Raw genomic sequence first — 21,523 nt, forward strand, 5'->3', positions numbered from 1 at the left:
GGATGTAACGTATAGCAGGTCTCCTGCATCTACACTAAATTAATTGACTTCATAGCTGAAAAATGTTTGTATATGGAAAGCTAATAAATGATACTTGTCAACTTTGTATTCTGAACTTTGGAACAGTGGAAGTTACCTTCTTCACCTGTCATCTCACTAGGAAACCACAGTAGACTGGCCCAAGAATTTCAGATTTATATTAACTTAAACAGAGCAGATGGTCCTGCTAATTAGTGTGAAACAAGATGCAGATAATCATTTAGTCTCTCCTTGCATGCATAAACCTGATGGAATGTATTAGTTTGAAAAAAGTCTTCTTAATTTGTGAATTACTTGTTTTTGTTTGCTAAGATGGCGGTAACAATCTTGTCAAGCTGGATTGGAACTAATCTTTCTTTGAGCTGGATGTTTCTCTTAAGCACTTTTTTCCCCCACCCTCTTCTTTTTCAATAAGGCTGCTTCACTGATCCACCCCAAAGAGATCCCTCCAGAGGCTATTCTGCTGGCTGTGTATCTTGAATTACAGAATGGTAAGTTTTGAAATGTTCTGTCAACCTAGATTTGGGATAGGAGGGGGAGAGGGTGGTAGTCATCCTTCCTGGTCTTTAGAGTCGTGCCAGTATTTTGGATGGTACTTCATTTTACACTGCTATGGATCTGTGTATCCACACCTTCATTTCTGTAGTTTATTGCCATCCTGTCTGAGCTGCAATCTTCTATACTTTGTGCAGAAGTCGGCAGTCTTGGACAGGCTCAGTAAAACCCTTGCTGAGGTTTATATTCTGAAGAGGGTTTGAAAGGCTTTTCCTTACAAGACAACTGCAATCCCAGTTTCCCAGAGAAGCCATGTCAAGGCCTATGTAGCAAGTACTGCAACAAAACTTGTAATATTGATAACTCTGTCTTCCAAAATCCTTCCTTTTGAAGGTTCACTGTGTTTGCTTGGGAACAAAACTCTACATAATGGGAAACAGGAAGGATTACACTTGAATTCTGCAGCGTGAGCAGCCTGCAGCTGTCATGGTTGTGGACCTGTGCCCTTCAGGACTGACTTAATACCCCAGTGTTGTGAAACGGTCCGTGTGCTTGTTGCCCTTCAGTTGTCTTGCACTGCAGGCAGGCCAAGGACTTGAGCGTCGGTATTCAGAATTGAGACTTCTACAATGCTTTTCTTACAAAAACGTTTCTAGGTTGGAATTTTGGAAACCTTTCTTTCTGCAACACGGTAGCACAGAGCAGAAGAGAGGGGAAAGTTGGATTTACATCTCTCACACCCTTCAAAATACATAACCAAAAGGACTAGAGACATTTTTTTGTTCTATAAATGGCAACAAACCAATGCATCTCTTTTAAAACTAAAACTTCAGTGGAAGAGAAGTATTTGATAAGAGGGAGAGATGTTAAGTTTTCCATTTATATTGTTTATTTGAGAGGCCATTAAATGATGGGCTGTCAGTTGAAAAATCAGATTTCTTCTTTTACAAATGTTATACGCACCCTTGACATTTGCATTACTGTCTGTAATGTCAGTGTGAGCGCATTTGGTGTGAAAGCTAGAGCCTCACTATGCAGACAGGAGAGAGAAGAGGTGCCCTTCAGAAATGTAGAAGGTGCTCTGGCATCTTCCAGCTCTGAGGTAAAAGCCTGATGTCTTCAGCTCAGAGTAGGTAGAATCAAGCAATACTATTTTCTGAAACTAACTTTTGTCTAATGCTTTTCATGTCTGTGTCAGCATTTCACTGAATTGGGGAACCGTTGGGTGTACATGGCCTGGGCCCAGGGTTGGCTTGGCAGTTCTGTGCTGAGAACAGTGATTTGTAAGTTAAAAAAGAAAGTACCTTCGTCTAATCGAAAGTTGTCTTGTAGGTAACACGCAGCTGGCACTGCAGATCATCAAGAGAAACCAGCTTCTCCCTTCTGTGAAAACACTCTCCGACATGCGGAAGAAGCCTGTTTTTCAGCCAGTCCACTCAATCCAGCCCATTCAGATGCCAGCTTTCACCACTGTTCAAAGGAAGTGAGGTTGTGCTTCAGCCTGCTGCTGCCCTGCCCGTGAGGGCTTGGGCTTTTGTATATTTTTTTTTTAACCTAGGACACCTGCATACCCCATTTGCTGGAGTGTGTTCATTTATGTAAATTTTTAATAAAACAGATAAACAAAGGCATGCTTAGAGGTGTCTGTAAAGGTTATTTCTTAAAGGAAGAGAGGTTGGTATCCATTTTGAATACGAGCAGCAGTTTACTTACCAAAAAGAAGTGCAGTGGTGGGACTGAGCTTAGTAAGCAGCCTCTTGTGCTGCTTGCAGGCTGCAGTTGTTCCCTACCATAAACCAGAGGGGCGCTGCCCGCTTCTTCAGCTTGAGCAGTGGTAGGTGCCAAAAGGCAGTTTGCCAAAAAGGAAAAGGTGGTCAGCAAAGACAAAACCCAGTACAGCTGCTGGGTGGGAGGACAATGGCTGCAGCCGGTACTTGGGTGCACTGGAGGGACCAGCACTGGTGCCCACTCTTGCTTTTCAGCTGGGAGTAGTTGTACAAGCATGTGTCCTTTCAGCGGGAAGCTGGGTATCATGAAGCAGTACAGCAGAAAGCTTGAGCCCTGCTGTTCTCCCTCTTGTCAGGTAACTGGCTTTGCCACTTCTCAAGGCTTTCAGAGTAGCAGTGAAGTAGCTGACTTCCCCAGTAACTTCTCTATTGCTGTAGGTGACACCCACCCTTGTCCTTATGCAGGGGGACAAGCAGTTAAGAAGTACTAGGAATAAAAAAAAATAATTTAAAAAAATCGGGGAAAACTTATACAGTGATCACCTTTCTGAAAGAAGGGAGAAAGGGAGCTGATACATCCCTGAGGTCAAAGTAGATTGACTGATTAAATACAAAAAGGTTAAAGATGCTCGCTGTGTGGTCCCAGGCCCTGAATAGAGAAGATTCTTCTCTGCCCTTCCCCACCCCCCCAGGAATGCAGAGTATTCAGATGCAAAGGATGCTAATGCCTTGCTTCAGCAGTGCCCAGCTCCACCCGGGGGCACCCAGCACTCCCCTCGGGGCTCCATGAAGGATGCAGTTGTTGTTCCCCAGATACTGCGCATCTTATCACGGCTGCATTTGCATGTGAGCAGCAGCATTCAGGCGCAGCTAGCCCCTAACAATGACTGCTCTTCTACCCCAGGGTGCCTGCACTGGCCCAAGGAGCTCTGGGTTTTTTTTCCCCGTGCCTGTAGCACTGCTGCTTGAAGACAGGGGTGAGCAGTGGTGACTTCCAGCTGTTGGGTTTTATAGTGTTACCATTAACAGGAAAAATAAATATCAAAACACATCACGGAAGCAAATTGTCAAAGACCTGTCTCCTCTCTGGCAGTGCTGTAGAGTCACAGTCCACTTACTTGTCCCCCCAGGTGCTTTTAGGCTCTGATAGCAAAAGAAGTGACAGTTGGGTAAAAAAGTGCAAGCTGTGCTGTAGTAAAGGCAGTGTGCCTGCCCCTTTTTCCTGCCCTCTCCTTGCCTTCAGGATCTCACCCGCAGCAGGAGGAAGGGGTTGCACTGCCAGTCCCCCCGAAGCACTACAACCCCCGCACTACAACCCCCGTTGCTATCTCAGCCTCCTTGGCCACATGCTGGTGCGGGCCCAAAGCTAAAGGTGTCGGCAAGAAAGTGAAGAAGAGGACCACAGCCATGGTACAAGAACGGTGCAGCACTTGTTCAGCAGTGTCCAGAGCCACCTCACATGCTCAATAAGCTTCCAGGTTCTGGTTGTCTACAGGGAGAGGCACAGAGAAGCAAAGCAAATACAGAGCACTACACACAGCTGGCCAAGTTAGTAGTCTTGAAACTCACCTCAACAGCCTTTTCCTGCTCCTTCACAGGGTCTTCTCCCCCCTTTCAATGTGAAGTGATCTCTACTGTTGACATGTTGCCAGCTGCTCCAGCACAAAGGAAGAATGACATCTGCTCAAGGATTTTGATGGATAGCACACAGCATGGTGCTGAGTAGTCCTATGGTTGTACACAGCTGGGGCCAGAGAGTATCTCAGCTTGAAATCACCTCTGCTGCTACCCATGCAGTCGGTGGCCTTAATTCTCAAACCTCACTTGAAGAGCATCTTCCCATGCTCACCACTTCTTTTCAAACCTTTTCCAAAGTAGTGAGGGAAAGAGACCACCTTTTCTGCTTACCCAACTTGGGCTGGCAGTCCGCTCGGCAAGATGCCAGGTCATTATTAAATGCTCTCGTGGCTTTGCTTTACATTGCCACTCAGAACAAGCATTACTTTGACAGCTGCAAAGGTGAAGAAATTGAAACCTGGAAATGGACCAAGGTTAAACCAGGAACTCTTGACAAAATACTGGAAAAACTGCATGGAGTACAGGTGGAGAGTTCAATATCAAAGCCATTTCCTCCAGTCATGACAGTGAGGCTGTTTTAATAGACCAGAGAACTAGAAGTCTGACACTGCATCAAAACTTAAAAAACCCCACCAAAACAAAAACACACAAACAACAAAAAAACCCCACCAACAAACAACACTTCTCTCCATAGCAGCCCAGCATTTCTCCTCTCCTTTCAAAGCAGGTGCCTCTAGCTAAAGTTGTCAGTAGTCGTCATCTGGAGGCAACCAGGTTCAAATTCAGACCTTTTTCTTTTTTGCATTCTGACAGAGGAGAAGGCTTTGTCTGGGTAATACAGAAACACACATACACAGATTTGCCATGAAAAAAACCTCACATTTATTCGATTAAACAAAAATAAAATAAACTGCATAGGAACATTTTAAAGTCCAGAGAGACACTGACTTTGTTTTAAGGCTGCCAGTAGCTGATACATCGTCTCCTTGCTACATCCTTCAGCCTTCCCTATGGACCACAAAGATACATTCAGAAGCCTCCATTAACACAAGGGTTCTAACATTTTGCTCACTTATTCTACGTAAAAGTTTGCACATAACCTGTCATGCTTTCTTCTCTGCAGTACTCAACATCTGACATCTAAAAGTTATGTCACTTCTTGTTCAAGTAGAAATGTGATGTCCTTTTTGGAGCATGGAAGTTCTTGTCACAGCCTGTCTCATTATGAATTAGATAGAAAAGCTCTGAGCAGCTCATTATAAGTAGAATACTGTCTGTCCTGCTGAGACATTTTTATTATTATTATTAGGAGAACAGCATGATTAATCACTAAAGTAGAAAAGAAACAGCTGCAACAGAAGAGGAAACTACAAAACCAAGTTGACTCAAGATGCCCAACATCCAAAGACTGACAAAATCATTCTAGACCCTGATGCAAACCTGCACCGAGGCAACACTACTTAATACACCAGTAATGAAGTTTTATAGGACAAGGCCGTACATCTACAGTCAATTAAATGAGGGGAGGAAAAACGCATGTTTGACAATGGTTTCATGTGGCTGACCTCCACTTTCTTCAAGGCTTCCAGTTTCTATCCGACTTAAATTGCAGGCATGTTCAACACCCTCACTACTCCAACAAATTGTGCACGAACCAAGCAGTGCATGACAGGTAATGCACAGTATAAACAAGAGTCACATACAGTAAGAAACCCCCACCAACTCAGGTGACTAAGCACACCTTACAAACTAGTTAAAAACTTTTTAGTCATTTTAGAAAAGAAACTAAAAACAAAACCCAAAAACAGACATCTCTCCCTCTGAAGGAAAAACTACTACATTGTCCGAAAAGTACTCTACAAACCTATAAAAGGACTTTTTTTTTTTTTTAAACTAGTCTGGTCGTTCAAAAGGAAGTTACTTAACTACATCACTACACGGACACTTAACATTCAGTCAGTAAGGCTCTACGAGAAGAGCTTAAAAAATTATCTACCTGAGTTTGTACGTTGATACAATCATTAATAGAAGGTCTAAGACCATGCAGGTACACAAAGCATTTTTAGAACCATTATTGGTTAAACAATGATGGAAAAAGATGCCAGTCTGGCTCGTTAACCCGTAAGATCACTTAGAGACATCAATGTACGTTTTTCCACCATAACATTTACCAAACCCAATACAGCCTATCATTATTAGGGGTCTCCTGTACCCACTTGTGTCACCCCCTAATATGAGCAGGAGAGGAAAAAAGATTTTTTTCAATATAGTAATCTGAAAATGTGCTTCTGCAACTTTACTCCACAGGTAAAACAAGGGGCATGTTGCATGTCACTATAAAGTTGCATAAACCCCCCAACAAACTGGTTTTAAACTGCCTCTCCTGAGAATGTCTGAACCTAAACTGCCCTCCAGGAATAGGAACACGGTTGCTTTGTCATGGTGGAAAAAATCCCATTGAGTCAAGAAAGCTAACCAATACAATCACCAAGTCAAAAAAAATCAGGATCTTATTCCCTTCAAGCATTTGGTATAGCATTGTGTTTACAGCAATCGTAACTTTAGTCTTCCCAAACAGGATATATTTGTAGGCATGCATAAAAGTTTTTCTCTTGTAGAGAAAAGACCTAAAGGCCTTACAGACATAAGAACACTGCAAATGAACATGAAGTATGTCATGTCAGCTAGTAGTGTCATAATACTGAGAAAAGTTTACATCTCCATACTTCTGAAAACAGAACAAAGTGTTTCAGGTATCAGTCCAGTTTGCCTGAATATTCAGGTTTATTTACAGATTCTCTAGTAAGGGCAGCCTTAGCATTTCCATGGGCAGGCAGCAAAAAAGCAAACAAAAACAAGCAGTCACCACATTGTACACACTTACTATCTCCCCTTTCGGTTAAAATGCTTGTCCAACAGGCAGGATGAATCCTTCCCCCAGGCAGATTCTCAATTATTTCTCAAACCTGTCTGATGCTAAAATTGAGGTAGATGATTTACTTCTGCAAAGTGAGGTAGAACTTCAAGAAAAAGATAGTGGCATCTCTAGTTGTGCATTTTGTACCACAGCAAACTGGGTTTCAAACTCCCAAGGACTCAAAGACCAAAGGTACAATATTTGTCTAACGCAAGTACCAGTGTTTGTTTTTTATACAGCTCCAAACTGTTTCTCTAAATCTCTACTTTTAAATACCCTATTACCTTTTGGCACCATTTGGCTTACACTCCTTTAAAAAAATAAACAAAACACTTTGGCACAATTTTTATTTATTTTTTTTAAACCAGAACTGAACAAAGAAATCTTATGATCAAAGTCATGGCAAGATAAGCCTACAAGCCTGCTCTCTTCAAAAATTAATTTAACTGTAACGTAACAGACTGTGCCCATTTTCCTGCAGCTCCAAGGGAATGCCACATCCAAGTGCCTTGGTTCTTTCTCCCAACTTGGTTACATCTGGCCCCAAAATACACTACTTTTCAGGTGTTGTCTTCCTTCCTTCACTTTCTTCACACATTTAAGGTTTATGGGCTTCCTTAAGTAAGTTATATTTAAAAGGTTACTAAATAAAAAGGACTGAATTATCTGAAGGACCTGCATTATTAAGTACTGAGTCTGCTTCAGTTTGCTACTGAAGTTCCTGCTTAAAGAGGTACGAGAAAGGACAAGATTGCTTCACAGGCTAAACTCAAACTAGCCATACTGACTGCTGATATGTTTTGTCACGCAAAAAGTTTACGGAGAGCCACTGGTTTAAGCTGGCACAGCGAAATTCCTTTGGGAGTTCTAGTAGACAGGTCTGCCACCTGCATTCCGTTGTTCCCCAATGTCAGAGCTAAGAGGCACCGCTCACCTCACCCTTCTCCAGGCCATTTCCACTAGTTAAAACTAGTCTGAATGTTCAGTTTGCAATCCAGCTTCAAAGCCTTGCTTTTTCTCTCTGCACGCGTGTACGTTATGATGCTGGGGCATTAACCTGAGAACATGCATAGCCTGAGAACATGCATGGAAAAACCGAGCGAGGTTTGAATCTCATTTAAGTATTACTTTTATAAAAGCCCCTACTGAGGCATCTGATGTTGGCATTGTGTATTACCGCTACTTAATTTCATTGCATATGAAACACTCCATTTTATAAGCTACACTACCACTTTTCAATGAGACCAAGCGTGCTTAGCACTATCTATGACAAAGATAAGGAATTATTTCGGGTAGCTAAACAGTAGTGTTTTTAAAACGAAAAAGCTCCCCAACACATTGAGGTCAAACACTCGAGAGGTTTGGTTTGTAAGCAAATCCCACTGAATTAAGTAGACAGCAACCGAAAAAGAGTTACAGTCAGTCCTCCTGACAGAGCTGGACTGGGGGTTTGTGCAACGGCTCCACACAAAACAGCAAAGGGCAGCTCCAGCGTCTGTCACCTTCAACACGGTGCCACTGGAGAGGGGCAAAAAGGTTTCTGCAGTTCAACACAATCCTGAAAGCACACAACTTTGTTTTTTTAATGCCTGGAGAACAACTCCCTTTCAGCCCCAGAGAAAGGGAGAACCCAACAAGCATTGAAGCACAGGAGCGTTTCTAGCACGCTCCAACACTGTCAGCAACTCTGGTCAAGGTATCAAGAGACCTGGCATTTTCATTAAGACATGATAGGATAAATGCAAGGACACTGCAAACTAAACGTTAAAGCTTTTTAAACCAGTTTTCTTTGGTATCTAGATCTTGCAGGCTATTAGTTTCCACAGCCCAAGTTGCAAATAATTCTTGGATTGAATAATACAAGACACACACAGACATCTGTCACAACTGTAGGCCGCCCAAGAAGGGAGGCATGTACACAAGCAGAACTTGAAAAAGTCGAAGGTAAAACTAGCTTTCTCTCATATCCATGTTTTGAGTGGCCACAGAAATTTAATGACAGATATCCATATAAAAGATTATCCTTTAAAGACTATTTTTAAACCATGCTATCCTAAAGATTAAGCCTAACCGAAACACACTGCTTTGAAGAGTTTGCTTCCTTGAGGCTTAGGCTGAAAGGCAGCACAGTTATTTCATCCTGTTTAATTTAGGTGGTTTTTTCTCACCCTTCTTTAAAAAGAGGTTTTGCCATCTCATGAATCTGTGTCTTTCTGGTCCTTTAGTTTAAAGCCTCCTCTGAAGTGGTAGCTATCTGTCTGCACACATCATCAGGATTTCTACAAAACCCAGAAAGTTAACGCTCCTTGGGGAAAAGCAGCAAGAAGGAAAGTGCACCTTGTGATTTCTCACAAACTTGTAAAGAGCCTTTCAATCTCAGGTCACTTTTGTGCATGGTAGATGGCATAGAGATGAACCCTTTCCTTGGAGGATGGTTAAGGCTCTTCAGACTTTTTGATAACCATGTTTATGTTTCAGAGACCTTCTCTTGCAAACAGTAAGGTAAATCAAATCCCATGGCATTTTCAAGCCTACTACATTAATTTTTCCATTGCAAAAGAGACAGAAAAGCCCTCTGCTCCCTATCTTAACCACTCATTTGCCACCAAAGGCCTTATTCAGAGGGTGAAGCAACAGCTCTGTAGAGACTGTATCTATCTGCATTAACAGCTAAACTGGAATGCAAGAAGTTGAAGAACAAAACAAAATACTTCCAGGGACTCAAAGTCACATTTTGCTAAAGAGATCTATCTCTAGTCTCCCAAAAAGTTTCTGCTTCTCAGAAAAGCTGTTTTTTATATCCCCTGAAAGAGCTAACTTCTCCCTGCCTCCAAGCTTTTAGGAATCATATACATTTTACTTTTACGAAGAATTCTTTGGTACTGCCCTGGAAAAAAAGCAGCAAAGTTTCAACTTGATGCAGTTTGCCTTATGCTGGTACTGGTAACTTTTCACTTGGATCTGTCGCAAGAGATACACGGTGCTACAGGCCCACCCCGCCCTAAAAACTACAGTAGACCTGCCTAAATTTTTCAGTCCAGCTCTTTGGGGAAGCCAGATGATGAAAAAAAACCCCATAAATACATTTTTGTCACTGATAGGGTTATTGCAATCCTCTTTAAACACAAAAAACTGTTGAATTCTCCAAAACGCACCCTGAATCTCCAAAGCTGTGCTTATTTCTTACTTTTGGAAAAAGGTACCACTTCTGTTCTAACAAATCCATCAAACATTATTCCCTTAAAGTCTCTCTATGGGGAGGGGCAAAAAAAGCTAGTCATTTCACAAGAAAGTAAATCAAAAGGGATTGATTTTCCCTGTTTCAATGCTCCTTGTAACCTCTTCTGTTATCCAGATTAGGTGCACTGATAAAAGAAACAGTAACTTTTAAAAAACTAATTTAGCTTTTAGGTGAAAAGGGTAAAAAATACTCAATGACAGGATACATTAAAGGAAGCCTTGCTTTTCTCATCTAAACTTTACAACAATCCCACTAAACCACTAAACTGAACAATTTGGTTTAAACTTAAAGAGTTTTTGTGCATTTTCATCAGCTTCACTTTGTGCTGTTGGATTACTGTGTTTCAGAAAAAAATACACAGAAATGCCAAAAAGATGCAAACTTGCTCTTCCCGGCGAGTGAATCCCACTCACTTTCACAAAACGTTCAAAGCCGTCTGGGAACAAGACGCTGTGCTCACCAGTAAATCAAACACACTGAGGTATAAAAAGGAGAACAGGAAAAAGTTCTCTGCTGCAGCAGCAATTCAAAAAACAAAAGTCCCCCCTCCCATGTCCCCACCCACAGAACTGCAGTACGGTCAAGAACACAAATTTCTCTACAAACACCTACTACCATTTTCTCTGTTTAAAAAAGTTACATAGAGCCTTTTTTTTTCTTTTTTGCTTAGTCTACAGAACTCATCACACAAACCACCTAATGTGCACAGCAACACTTGTTTGTGCATGAAACCCCATGCTGGGGGGAGAGGTAAAACGTTCTGAACTGTGAGTGTGTGGGGATGGGGAGGAGGGCGAGAAACTGGGGAGGGAAGGGAGGACAATGAGGTAGATAGACTTTAACTTTACAGGCTCACTCCCTGCGGAAAAGATAAGTACATTCATCTGTAAAAAAATTAAAGATGAGGTAGGTTTGAATTAACGTTGTATTTTTTTTCATTTTCTCTTAGAAGAATTTCCCTGAGACAGTTTCTTCCTAATTCAAACACAGATTAGAAGACGAGAATTCGATTGTTTCCAAAGTCGACCACAACAATCATGCCATCAGGGGTGACAGCTATACCTGAAGGACGGTCCATCTGACCAAAGCTGCTTCCCTGAGTGCCAAACTTGCATAAAAAGCTACCATTTGACTCGAATATCTGCACCCGGTGGTTCCTGGAATCGGCCACGATGATGCGCCCCTCCTGATCCACCGCCACTCCCTGTGGGCGCAGGAACTGGCCGTTGCCGGTGCCCTCCGAGCCCAGAAAGCGTGCTGACTGGCAGTCTGGATGGATGACCAGAAGGCGATGGTTGTTGAAGTCTGTCACTACCAAGTGGCCCTCGTGATTGAAAGTCACACCTCTGGGGGAATCAAAGTGCTTCCAGAGTGCCCCTTCGAAGCCATACTTGTTAAGGAACACGCCGTCAGGCCCGAACAGCTGAACACGATGGTTCCTTGTGTCAGAGACCAGGATCTTGCCCTCTGCGTTGACGGCCACATCCCATGGGTAATTGAATTGCCCGTTCTTTGTTCCTTTCTCTCCAAACTTCAGAATGAACTGCCCCTCGAACGTGAAGATCTGGATGCGATGATTGTCCTTGTCAGCCACAACAATCCTACGCGAGATGTCACAGGCCACGCCAGCAGGGCGGTCAAACTGGCCCGGCCGGGAGCCCAGCGTGCCGAACTTGTGATGGAAGGTCCCGCATGGCTTGAACACCTGGATGCGGTTATTACTGCGGTCAGCAACAATGATGTAGCCTTCTTTGTCTACGCTAACCCCCCAGGGGCGGCAGAGTTTGCCATCGCTGTCTCCCTCGCTGCCAAAGGAGAGCCCCGGCAGCCCAATGCCTATGTAGCTGCGCCCAGATTTCACCACAACTTTGAAGGGGCTGTTCTCAATGTGTTGGTTGCACATCATCACGGACACCAGGTGCTCTCCCTCTAGCTGTGGACGGTAGCTGACCAGGTAGGTCCCATTCTGCTGATCGCTGACATCTGCCCCGAAAAGGTTTCCATCTGGGCCCATCACTACTGCAGAGATCATGTCACCTCCTGAGAGGCGAGGCTCACCGTCATGGTCATAGCCTATCACTGTGAACGAGGCCACCTTGCCTTGCAGCGCACGCTTGAGGCCTTCCCCAGTGGCTTTGGTCAGAGGAGCGAAAGCCCCGCTGCTGACAAAGCCCATTGATTTAATGGCCATATACAATGCCTGGTCAGGGGGGGTGAACATGATCCTGTCGTCTTCCTGTGGCTGGAGAAGGCCTCTCACATTCTTCAGCTCCTGCACCTGAGCCAGCATGCGGTCCCGAGCCAAAAGAATATCCATGGTACGACCCTCCTCCAGGACCTGCTGAACAGCACTGATGGTGTTGTCCAGCTTATTTAGGTTCTGACGTAACTTTTCAACTTGCAAGTAGAGCGACTTAGCCTTGACTTGACGAATCTTTTCCACCTTGTGGGGGACAGGGCGGAGAGAGAAAGCACATTTACGTGAGGGAAGACAATGCATAACACAAACATTTCCTAATGTCACCCTTCTACATAAAAACTGCCGTGCAGTTGTTGCAGCCCGTTAACACACAACTGCAGAACAAGCCTCTAAAAGCCGTGATGCAGACAGAAGTGAGGAAAAGTTAATTATCCAAATTCAGGATTATTATTCTCTCCCACCCCCCAGCCAAAATCATACATTCTTGCTCTGCAGGCCTGCTGCATCAGCGCCATTTGAAAGGAAGAGTCGCCTCCTCACTAATAATGATTTGCTTCCTCAAATGCTGTTCTGTGTTCTAGTCGCAAGGTACTTGACAGATCATCCAAATCTATGCCTTACTTAGACTCCAGGGAGGACAGAGATTACTGCAGGCCCGAGAGAGAGAAGAGGCTTCTCTAGCCAGACTCAAAACCAATTTCAGAAGTAGGCTGTTATCACACAAAGCTAAGGCTAGCAGTCTGCATCAGCTCACACATGGGTTCTTCTTGTTCCCCTGCCTGCCAGAACTGTTTTCATGTGACTGGGTAATACCAGATGCCTATCTCCAGGGATTTTTAAGGTCCAATTATCTTAATATTTTCTTGCAAATGCTGGCAGTCACGCTGAGCTAGTGCTTTACAACAGGATGCTTTATCATGTCACTTCAAATGACACAGAAGGTTGCTGCCAGTCCTTCCTTGGGGGACTGAAGCTCAAGCAAAAATGGTTTGTTCGTAACTATTTTAAACAAGCCTATGCTTATCTTTACTTGTGAAAAAACACTTTAGACCATCTGGCAAAGACACCTGTCTTGTAAAACTAATGAAACATGTAATTGCTTTATTGTTGTAAAAATACATTTCCTTAAGTCTTAATACCTGCTTGGCTGCAGAACAATACCAGCAATGTATTTTAATGATGGACAACTCTGTCTGAAGGCTCCCTGGTTATACACCGACTAGATAACAGATGTACAAACACGCTATTTCAGCTATTATTTGAGGCATGCAGGTTTTTCCAGACTTAAAAAAAAAAAGTCAGAGATGCTTCTTCCAGTAGATTTCCAAAAGACTACTCATCTTAGGTCTCAGCTTAATCCTTGGCCTCAGCTTTTTTTGCCAAAATGATTTACCATCATTGCCTAGTTTCCTTCTTAAAATAATGTTTTGTAACCTGACGAGAACGCGCTCACAGTGCAGACATTCCAATCAAATGCATTTATACAGCCTCTTGGGATACAAATAGCTTAGTGGCAGCTTTTATTTCTCCTGTACTAGGAATACCTCAAAAGCTGCCAAGCTTCTTGGGGAAGGCTAACAGTACAAGGGGAACTCATTTCCCTCAATCCAAATACCTCAGAAAAAGCAGCATTAGAAGTACAGTAACCATATAAAGTACATTTTTAATCTTGCCACTGACACTTATAAAAGAACTATAGAAAAAATAACTTCTCTTCCAGGGGATTAGTTTCACAGTAGCTAGAATAGTTCCAAACAATAAACTCTTACCACTGGCCACTTTGCTGGCAACATATATTAGTTACCTTTCTACAATAAGAAACTTTGCTCCTTCTTCCTTTCCTCTCTCAAAATACCACACAAGGATCACAGCTGAAGTGAGTGCAGGAGTTTGGGATTGTACAGATACTCTTGCTGGAGAGTATTCTTTTTTACTGGTAAAAAAACCCCATAATAAATCCGAGGGACATTAACTTGAGAGTCAAGTAAAGTTTTTTAGGCGTGGGTATGATTAAAAGTCTCACACAATTGCGACTAGCCTTTCTAGAAAAGGACAGAGCATATATAGCTTTGCTCCTTCCCTTTGTTTATGAGCAGTGGATTGTGTAAGGAAACCCACACACTACATGCCTAATTCTACAGCAATATATTACAGAGGTTTTGAAGACGCTCCTTAAAGCCGGCGCCTGGAGGCCATGTGCTCCGCGCTCAGCACTGGGACGCGCGGTGCCGCGGCCGCTGGCCAGCAGGGGGCGTGCCCGCCCCACCGGCGGGGTACAGCACACCCCGGAGCCCCACCGCCGCCTCGGGTGAGAGGTGAGGTACCACCTCCTGCGCAAACCCCGCCAGCATCCAGCATCCTGCTACCTACAGAAAACAGTAACCTAGAGTTTCGATTCAGTGTTCCTTGGGAGGACATCTAAAACTGGCCACGGGCTAGTTAAAAAAGCCCGTTCTCAGTTCGGAAAGGCACTTGCCAGCAATTCAAACCACAGATGTAAGGTGCATACCTTCCACAGCAGCTCACACTCGCGCTCTTCCAAGGCCTTCTTATGTCTAGTAGTCACTACTTTGACTTCAGATTGTACCACCTTCGCCTTCATCTCAACCTGCTCTGCCACAGCCTGGGCTTGTTCAATACTCAGCTGGGGAGGAGAAAAAAAGAGAAAAAAAAAAGACAACACACTTAAGGCTCAACCAAAACAATTAGAAACGCATCAGAGCACCAGAGGACCGCAGCTTACATTTCACTACACCTTCAGGTGAAGGCACAAAATGACAGTTCTTGGGTTTTTAACAGGCCTTTGCCCATTTCATACATCAGAGCCTGAAAACAGACCTCTTTTTTTAAATACATCCATTACACCGAGTTTAATGCCTTCACTGCACCAACACCACATGACTGATTCCCTGTGCAATTCCAGCAAGCAGCTAGTATGAACTTAAACCAGAGACTCGCACAGCGATTCGTACTTGTGTTTTCCTAGATACAGAAAACCCAGTTTGTCTTGTCCCCCAAAATGTTTCAAAACTGTTCTTGTGTGATGGCTCTGCCCTTAGTAAGAAAGGCTGCTGTAGGAAACACTGGTGTATCTATGCATCTGAGCTGTGCAGGAACACCCTAGCAGAATATGAAGTTAATCAATTTAAAAAAAAAAAACCACACAAACACAAAGATTAGATTGTTATCATTAAACAGCATTCATGTAGTTATTCACTCCTTGGATAGACACCAAATTCTTTCTAATATAGCCTTGTAACACTAGTATTTTAAAAACATTCTGCAACGGTATTCTGCAAATATGCAGAATGCATCTGGAAGAAACACTTCTCTTCTCCCCTCAAAGAAAAAAAAAAATGTTTCCTTGAAAAATCCTCCCCAAACTGCTCCCAGTTTCACAAGATATTACAGAAAAGGGCATAAAAACCAAATACGATTAAAAGCAGCCAAATCTGAAGGATCACAGCTCCCAATGGAAAAGGTTCATTAACATCAGTTAACAGAATCTTTTCAGCACCTTTGTCATAAAGTGAACCAGCATTAACATGCAGATGACATCATGAACCTTTAAGATATTAAAAAGATACTAGTTTGGTAGTTACAAAATTCTAGAACAAAATGACAATATTTGAAGGTATTTCAGCCTAGAAAAATGAAAGCTATGGGGGAATCTTGCCAATGTATACAAATACCTGAAGGGAGGGTGCAAAGGGGATGGAGCCAGGCTCCTTCCAGTGGTGCCCAGTGACAGGCCCAGAGGCAATGGGGGGTTCCCTCTGAACATCAGGAAAACTTTTTTTTTCCCACTGTGAATGTGACTGAGCACTGGCACAGGTTGCTCAGAGGCTGTGGAGTCTCCATCTTTGGGAGTACTCAAATCACCTGAACATAGTCCTGGGCAACTGGCTCTAGGTGGCCCTGCTTCAGCAGGGGGTTGGACAAGACCTCCAGCAGCCCCTTGCAACCTCAACCATCTTGTGATTCTGTGACTGTACCATCAAGCAGTTACTTTTTTCCCCTTTTCATAAGCTTGGTACATCACATTATTTTATTTATAAGATTTTAATACTAAACAACATACAGAAAACATCTAAATCCCTACCAACACACTACACATGGCTGTAGTAGCTCAACAAGCTGCTGACAGCTGAGAACAGTTATTCAAACTCACCTTTTGTTTTCCACATTACATACTGAAAGCCATGGAAATAGCTATGGGTATTTGCTTTTAAATACAGCATTTTAGATAGATTTTACACCATCTTTCCCTCACTCTGCTCTGAGCAACTGATCCACTTCAAAAGTTGAGCTGTTTCAGACAGGGTAGCCAGGAATGCTATGGCAGAAAACATCTTCAGAAACACAGACCTGATAGAAGTGGGTACCAATGTAATTTAAAGGCTTTACTGTACATTCAGGGCCATATGGAAGATATCCTTAGTTTAATTCTGTATGTGTGTACCAATCTAAGAACCATCTGGATGCAACAATCTATGAACTACCCAATGTGATCCAGCTTTGTCTAGAAAGTCAGACAGGGCCTTTTTGTTATCTTTCATGGAATTAGTATTTTCAAACTCTGATCTAGCAAGTTCAACAGCATCTAGTTTATGCCAACAATGGGAAAGCTACACCATGAAAACACAAGTGTACTGTTACTTGGGACATTTTTATTCCAGGTAGTTCAAGACAACTAGTTTGAATTAGATGTATTCTTCCAGGTCACCCAGGAATAGAGAACTGCAAGGAAAAGGAAGACTAACTTGGTCAGGTGGTCAGTCTCCAGAGACAAGATGAAGACAACCCTGAGGAAATAAGGCAATGTTTCTGATCTTTAATCCGGAGAACTCTCTTGCAAACTGGCAGGGGAAAACAGGAGTGCTACTTGGCAGCCCTGCAGCACAGGGCTCAGTAAGATCAAGCATGCCTTTCAGCTATCCCTTCTTCATGCAACTCCCAGGCCAGAGTCACCTTCACTACGTTTTTAACAGGGAATGTCTTCAGACTCGTGGACAGCCCAAATACCCCAGGCCCCCCTGGAGGCAGACCTCACCTGCCTTCACACAAAGCTTCTGGCAGATGAGTTTCACTCAACACTTCAAGTTGACAGAAAGTGAAAAGTTTCACCGCAACAATTGGCAAAGCAGACATTAAGTCACAAGTGGCCACAGATTAAGGCTTCATAAATGCCAGTAAGTCTCAGTCCTAGCTGGAAGGATTCACGCGTAAGAATACTGTGCCTCTGCCACCTCTACATCATCATTCAAATACACAAGCAGCTTCCACTGCAGGGAAAAGGTAGCATTTCCTCAAAAACAGATTCTTGTCAAGAACAGCAAAACACCCTCCTCTTGCAAGAGAAATGGGTATCTCCTTGAGAAGTGTTAGGGAAACAACACTATCCACTCATATTCCAATTCTAGCAAGCATGTCTGAGAAAGCAGGGAAGTCTTTGTTTTACTTGTTTGAGCTTTTGGTACAGCAGTACCCATTAGGACAACGACATGATCTGTGTGTATGCTTTCCTCATACTCCACAGCTAAAAGCAATCCAAACTTCCCTCACGATTCTTCACTAAAAACAGTCTACCTTTCAAGAACTCTGTCATAGCAGGAGAGGTGTTAACTCCCTGTGGATGCTGTGATCTTTCATCTGTAGGAACCAGTTATGGTAGGGCAAGTAGCCATACTGAATAGCACAAGGTTGTCTACCAACAACTCCTGTCATCAACTGGACTTATTTCTACTTGCCTGAGCCTGAACAGATCAGATTAGTGTAAAGGATGCCCAAAACACTAAGGGGCTCTGATATTGTCCAGGATATTGGTAAGGTTTTGGTAAAATTCACATGATCCTGCAGTCTGCCAACACAGGCTAGAACAGCCTGGGAGGCCAACCAGCATCAAACACACAGCAGCAGGCAGAGGTATGGTGGGGGGTGAAACAGCAACAGGCAAGTTATCTACCCAAAGCAAAAGCCAAAAGCTTAAAGTACAACTTCTGGAAGCCTTCTTGACATGGAAATCCCTTGTTCTCTTTGATTACTGTAAGATACCACAGCTCTGCCATGATAACTCCCTCCTGCTGTTCTGCAGGCATTTCCTGTGCAGAACTTGTCTCAGAGAGGTCAACATTTTAGGAAACATGTTAAGCAGCAGCATTTCTTGTTCTGGTCAGACACCACACAATCTTTTTAACAACAAATCCTTTTAAAGGAAAGCAGCTTTTATGATGCACTCTCCTTATGGTATGCCATAATTATTCCAGTGCTAGTGAACGAGACGGTCAGCCAGTTCACATGCTTGGAAAACAGAAGACAAGACCCTGTGTTTAGCAAAGAATCGCATTGGGTTACTGAATTTGAGATGGAGAACTACTTCGTCTCCTGCTGTTGGCTGATACAGTAAATCACTTATTTGCAGCTGTACCTATTCACTCGTGACTTCTCAGGGTTCCAAAGATGGCCAGTACCACTCCCCATACTTATAGAGGTGTCATCAGTGTCTTGTGTTTAGAAAAAAAAGAAAAGGGACTTTGCAATGTATCTTGTAAACTTTAGGGTTGAAAGTACTCCAATTCCTCAGAGTAAAATTTAAAGTAACAACAGTGTTTGTGTAGGTGTTATGTTCCAAAAGTCTCCAACAAAAGAAAACCTGCCACATCGAGCTTCCAGTGGTGCAGACAAGCATGCTTTCGTGAAGGAAAGCAACGCAGACATCCATCATTAACTAGGCTACTGCTACCAGCACATTTCAGAATTTCTTGCTACTGTCTGTAAGCCTATCTAAATAGCAACAAACAACATTCAAAACACACTTCAGCAGAAGATAATGGCATGCAGTATTACTTCTACTTTGAGATTTCAAAGTATTTAACGAGGATTATTAAACATGCAGGTCTCAGTTTTTGTTCTCTGCATATTTTGTACAAACAGAAAAGGCTACTTTGTTAATACATCTGCTATTCCTGTGATTCATACAGTGCTTTACATCTTACTAGACCTGGCACCCAGGGTGCCAGCGCCTACGTACGACAAGCCAAACCAAACACTCCTCTCCAGGACAAGACAGCAGAGCCAGGCATGCCTGGCCAGTCGCTAACATGCTCCAGCCAGTTTTGAGTAAAAGGCGACGGTTGTATTGGACCCCCGGAGTCCTTTGTGAGCCCCCTTTTAGGTGGGCACCTCTCTGAGCTCCCCTTTAGCTACATTTAACCACTTGAGGTGAAAAGTAGTAACATGCTATTGCTACAGTGGCTCTGACACAGCCACTGATGCTACAACACAAAGCTATGAAGAAACAGACTGCAAGAGCCAGAAGTAACAAAGCAGTACCTTTGGCTGCGCTTCTGGGTATCAGGGTATCTGGGCTGACTACAGGGGGGACCAAATCATATTTGCCATTTTGCAGAATGGTGGTTTTCAGCCATTTTTCACATTTCCTGTCTTCCACTGGACATTAAGAACTGAAGCCTCAAGTTAACAAAAAACCTTTTTACCGTTTTATCTTTACTTAACTATTCCTACGGAGTAATTAAATGTTGTGTTCTAGAAATACCACTACTCCAAAGTTTTCACTAGTGCTGCTTTTTTAAATGAAAAATTATGATCAGAAGCACATAATGACTCCAGGAGAAAGAAAAAACATTACAAAGTATGTGTTCTGATGGACTACTAACAAGAACCGCAGAGCTACTGTAAAGGTGCTGATGCCCTCACTGCATGGTTTCTGCAGTCTGATACTGAAATTAAATCAGTATGTCCAGATATATCCACGCTGCACACAGTTATTTAAAGAGGCTAACTTAGATCTCTGAAACAGCAGAGCCTGTTAAATCCAAATGCTGAGCCACAATGTTAGATTCTATCAATTCCGTTCAGAAAGTTACCCATTTGAACAAACTGCAGCACAGCTCACCACTGAGGCAACACCATGAGACACATAAAAGCTCCTTATGCTAGCTATACTGCAACTCATCAACACTACCTTGCATAAGCATTTTTTAAAAGGTCCTTGGGATTTTTAATTCCATCCATCCAAAGATAGAAGGGAGGTCTCATTTTTCAGACATTTATTCCCGTATTTCAGTGTGCTAGTTTAAGTTCTCCAGTGAAGGTGCAAAGTTTGAAATTCCTCTCCAGAGGTTAAGAGAAGAAAATAAAAAAAGCTTTGAGATGCACACTCTCTAGCAAACCCGTCTCTAGCTTTTAAAAGCACATTAAATACAAAAATCTTAAGGAATCCCTTCCATGTATCTCAAGTTAGCCCTCTTCCACCAAGTGGAAGGTGTGCCATCCATAGCTTGTTTTCAGTTCTGTATGGTAACTAAGATACAGAGAGTTTGTTTCACATAAATTTTCCAGTTATCACTATTTCAGATGAGGATATAACAACCAGGACATATAACAACCAGCTTTTTCCAGCAACAAGAACTGGATATAAACTTTCTAATGTTCTTATACTAGAAAAATTAACTGGAAGTTCCTATAAAGTATAGTTGCAGTAAAGAGACTAAGATTAACAGGCTTAGCAGTGGCTTTGCAGTAATACTAGAGTACAGCTATAGCACAAATCACTGTAATTGGACCAATTTAAGGCTTCAGCCTAGAAAGTGTAACACTAAAAAATTCTCACTTAAAAGAAAAATTCTGACGTTAAGAGAATTTTAAAGTAACTTTTGATGGAGGGAGAGCTAAGAAGCCATGTTAACTCATGTCAGAAACCAACACTCACTCACTCTGGTTTGTACTGCAAGAACAGACTTTTTGCTTACAGTTCTAGGCAGAACAGTAGCTTGGACAGTGACACATGTCAAATCCATCTTCTCCAATAACCATCTGCTCATGTGTTACACTAAGGAACCCACTAAAACACAACACAAAACAATATCTAGAAGTACAAAGAAATTCAGTCTCTTGATATAAATCCTAGACTTCAAAAAAGCACAATTAACTCCATTTCGTTTATAAAGCTTCATTTCAGATTCTCAAAAACCTGCAAGCCCGACTTCAAAGCCACACACAAGGGTGCCTGAGCTAACTCAACGTGACAAGCCCAGAATGATCCCCTGCAGCACAGCGGTGCCATCCTTCTCAGGTATCGACCTCCCGGGCAGCACAGATCCACATGGCAACCCACCGGGAAGCCTCCACTGAAGGGCAGAGGCTCAAGGCAAGAGATCAGCTTCTTCCTCTGGCTGGCCAAGTTTCCTACAGTACCTCCCTCCCCCACTTCTCTAGAACAAAGGTGTTGGTCTACTTCATTCCACCTCCCCCACAATTTGGGAGAAGAGGCATTGCCTTTAAGGGCTGACCTGCCCCACCGCCCC

General features: G+C 42.9%; 2 protein-coding genes across 3 annotated transcripts in view; one reads left to right on the plus strand and one right to left on the minus strand.

Annotated features, from left to right (window-relative positions):
- The window catches only part of CNOT10 (CCR4-NOT transcription complex subunit 10), a 36,449-nt gene extending 34,284 nt beyond the window's left edge, over positions 1-2,165 (plus strand). For both annotated transcript variants that reach the window (XM_005242260.4, XM_027793594.2), the window contains exons 18-19: positions 455-530; positions 1,867-2,165. In XM_005242260.4, coding sequence (XP_005242317.1) covers positions 455-530; positions 1,867-2,021 — 231 coding nt within the window. In that variant the 3' untranslated portion in view covers positions 2,022-2,165. The remainder of the gene's footprint in view (positions 1-454; positions 531-1,866) is intronic.
- Positions 2,166-4,547: 2,382 nt separating this feature from the next.
- TRIM71 (tripartite motif containing 71) overlaps positions 4,548-21,523 on the minus strand; it is a 61,144-nt gene continuing 44,168 nt past the window's right edge. The window contains 2 exon segments of the mRNA XM_055806168.1: positions 4,548-12,440; positions 14,707-14,841. Of these exon segments, the coding sequence (XP_055662143.1) occupies positions 10,989-12,440; positions 14,707-14,841 (1,587 nt within the window). The 3' untranslated portion in view covers positions 4,548-10,988.

This window comes from Falco peregrinus, chromosome 5, assembly GCF_023634155.1.
Source record: "Falco peregrinus isolate bFalPer1 chromosome 5, bFalPer1.pri, whole genome shotgun sequence".
NCBI classification, from domain to species: domain Eukaryota; kingdom Metazoa; phylum Chordata; class Aves; order Falconiformes; family Falconidae; genus Falco; species Falco peregrinus.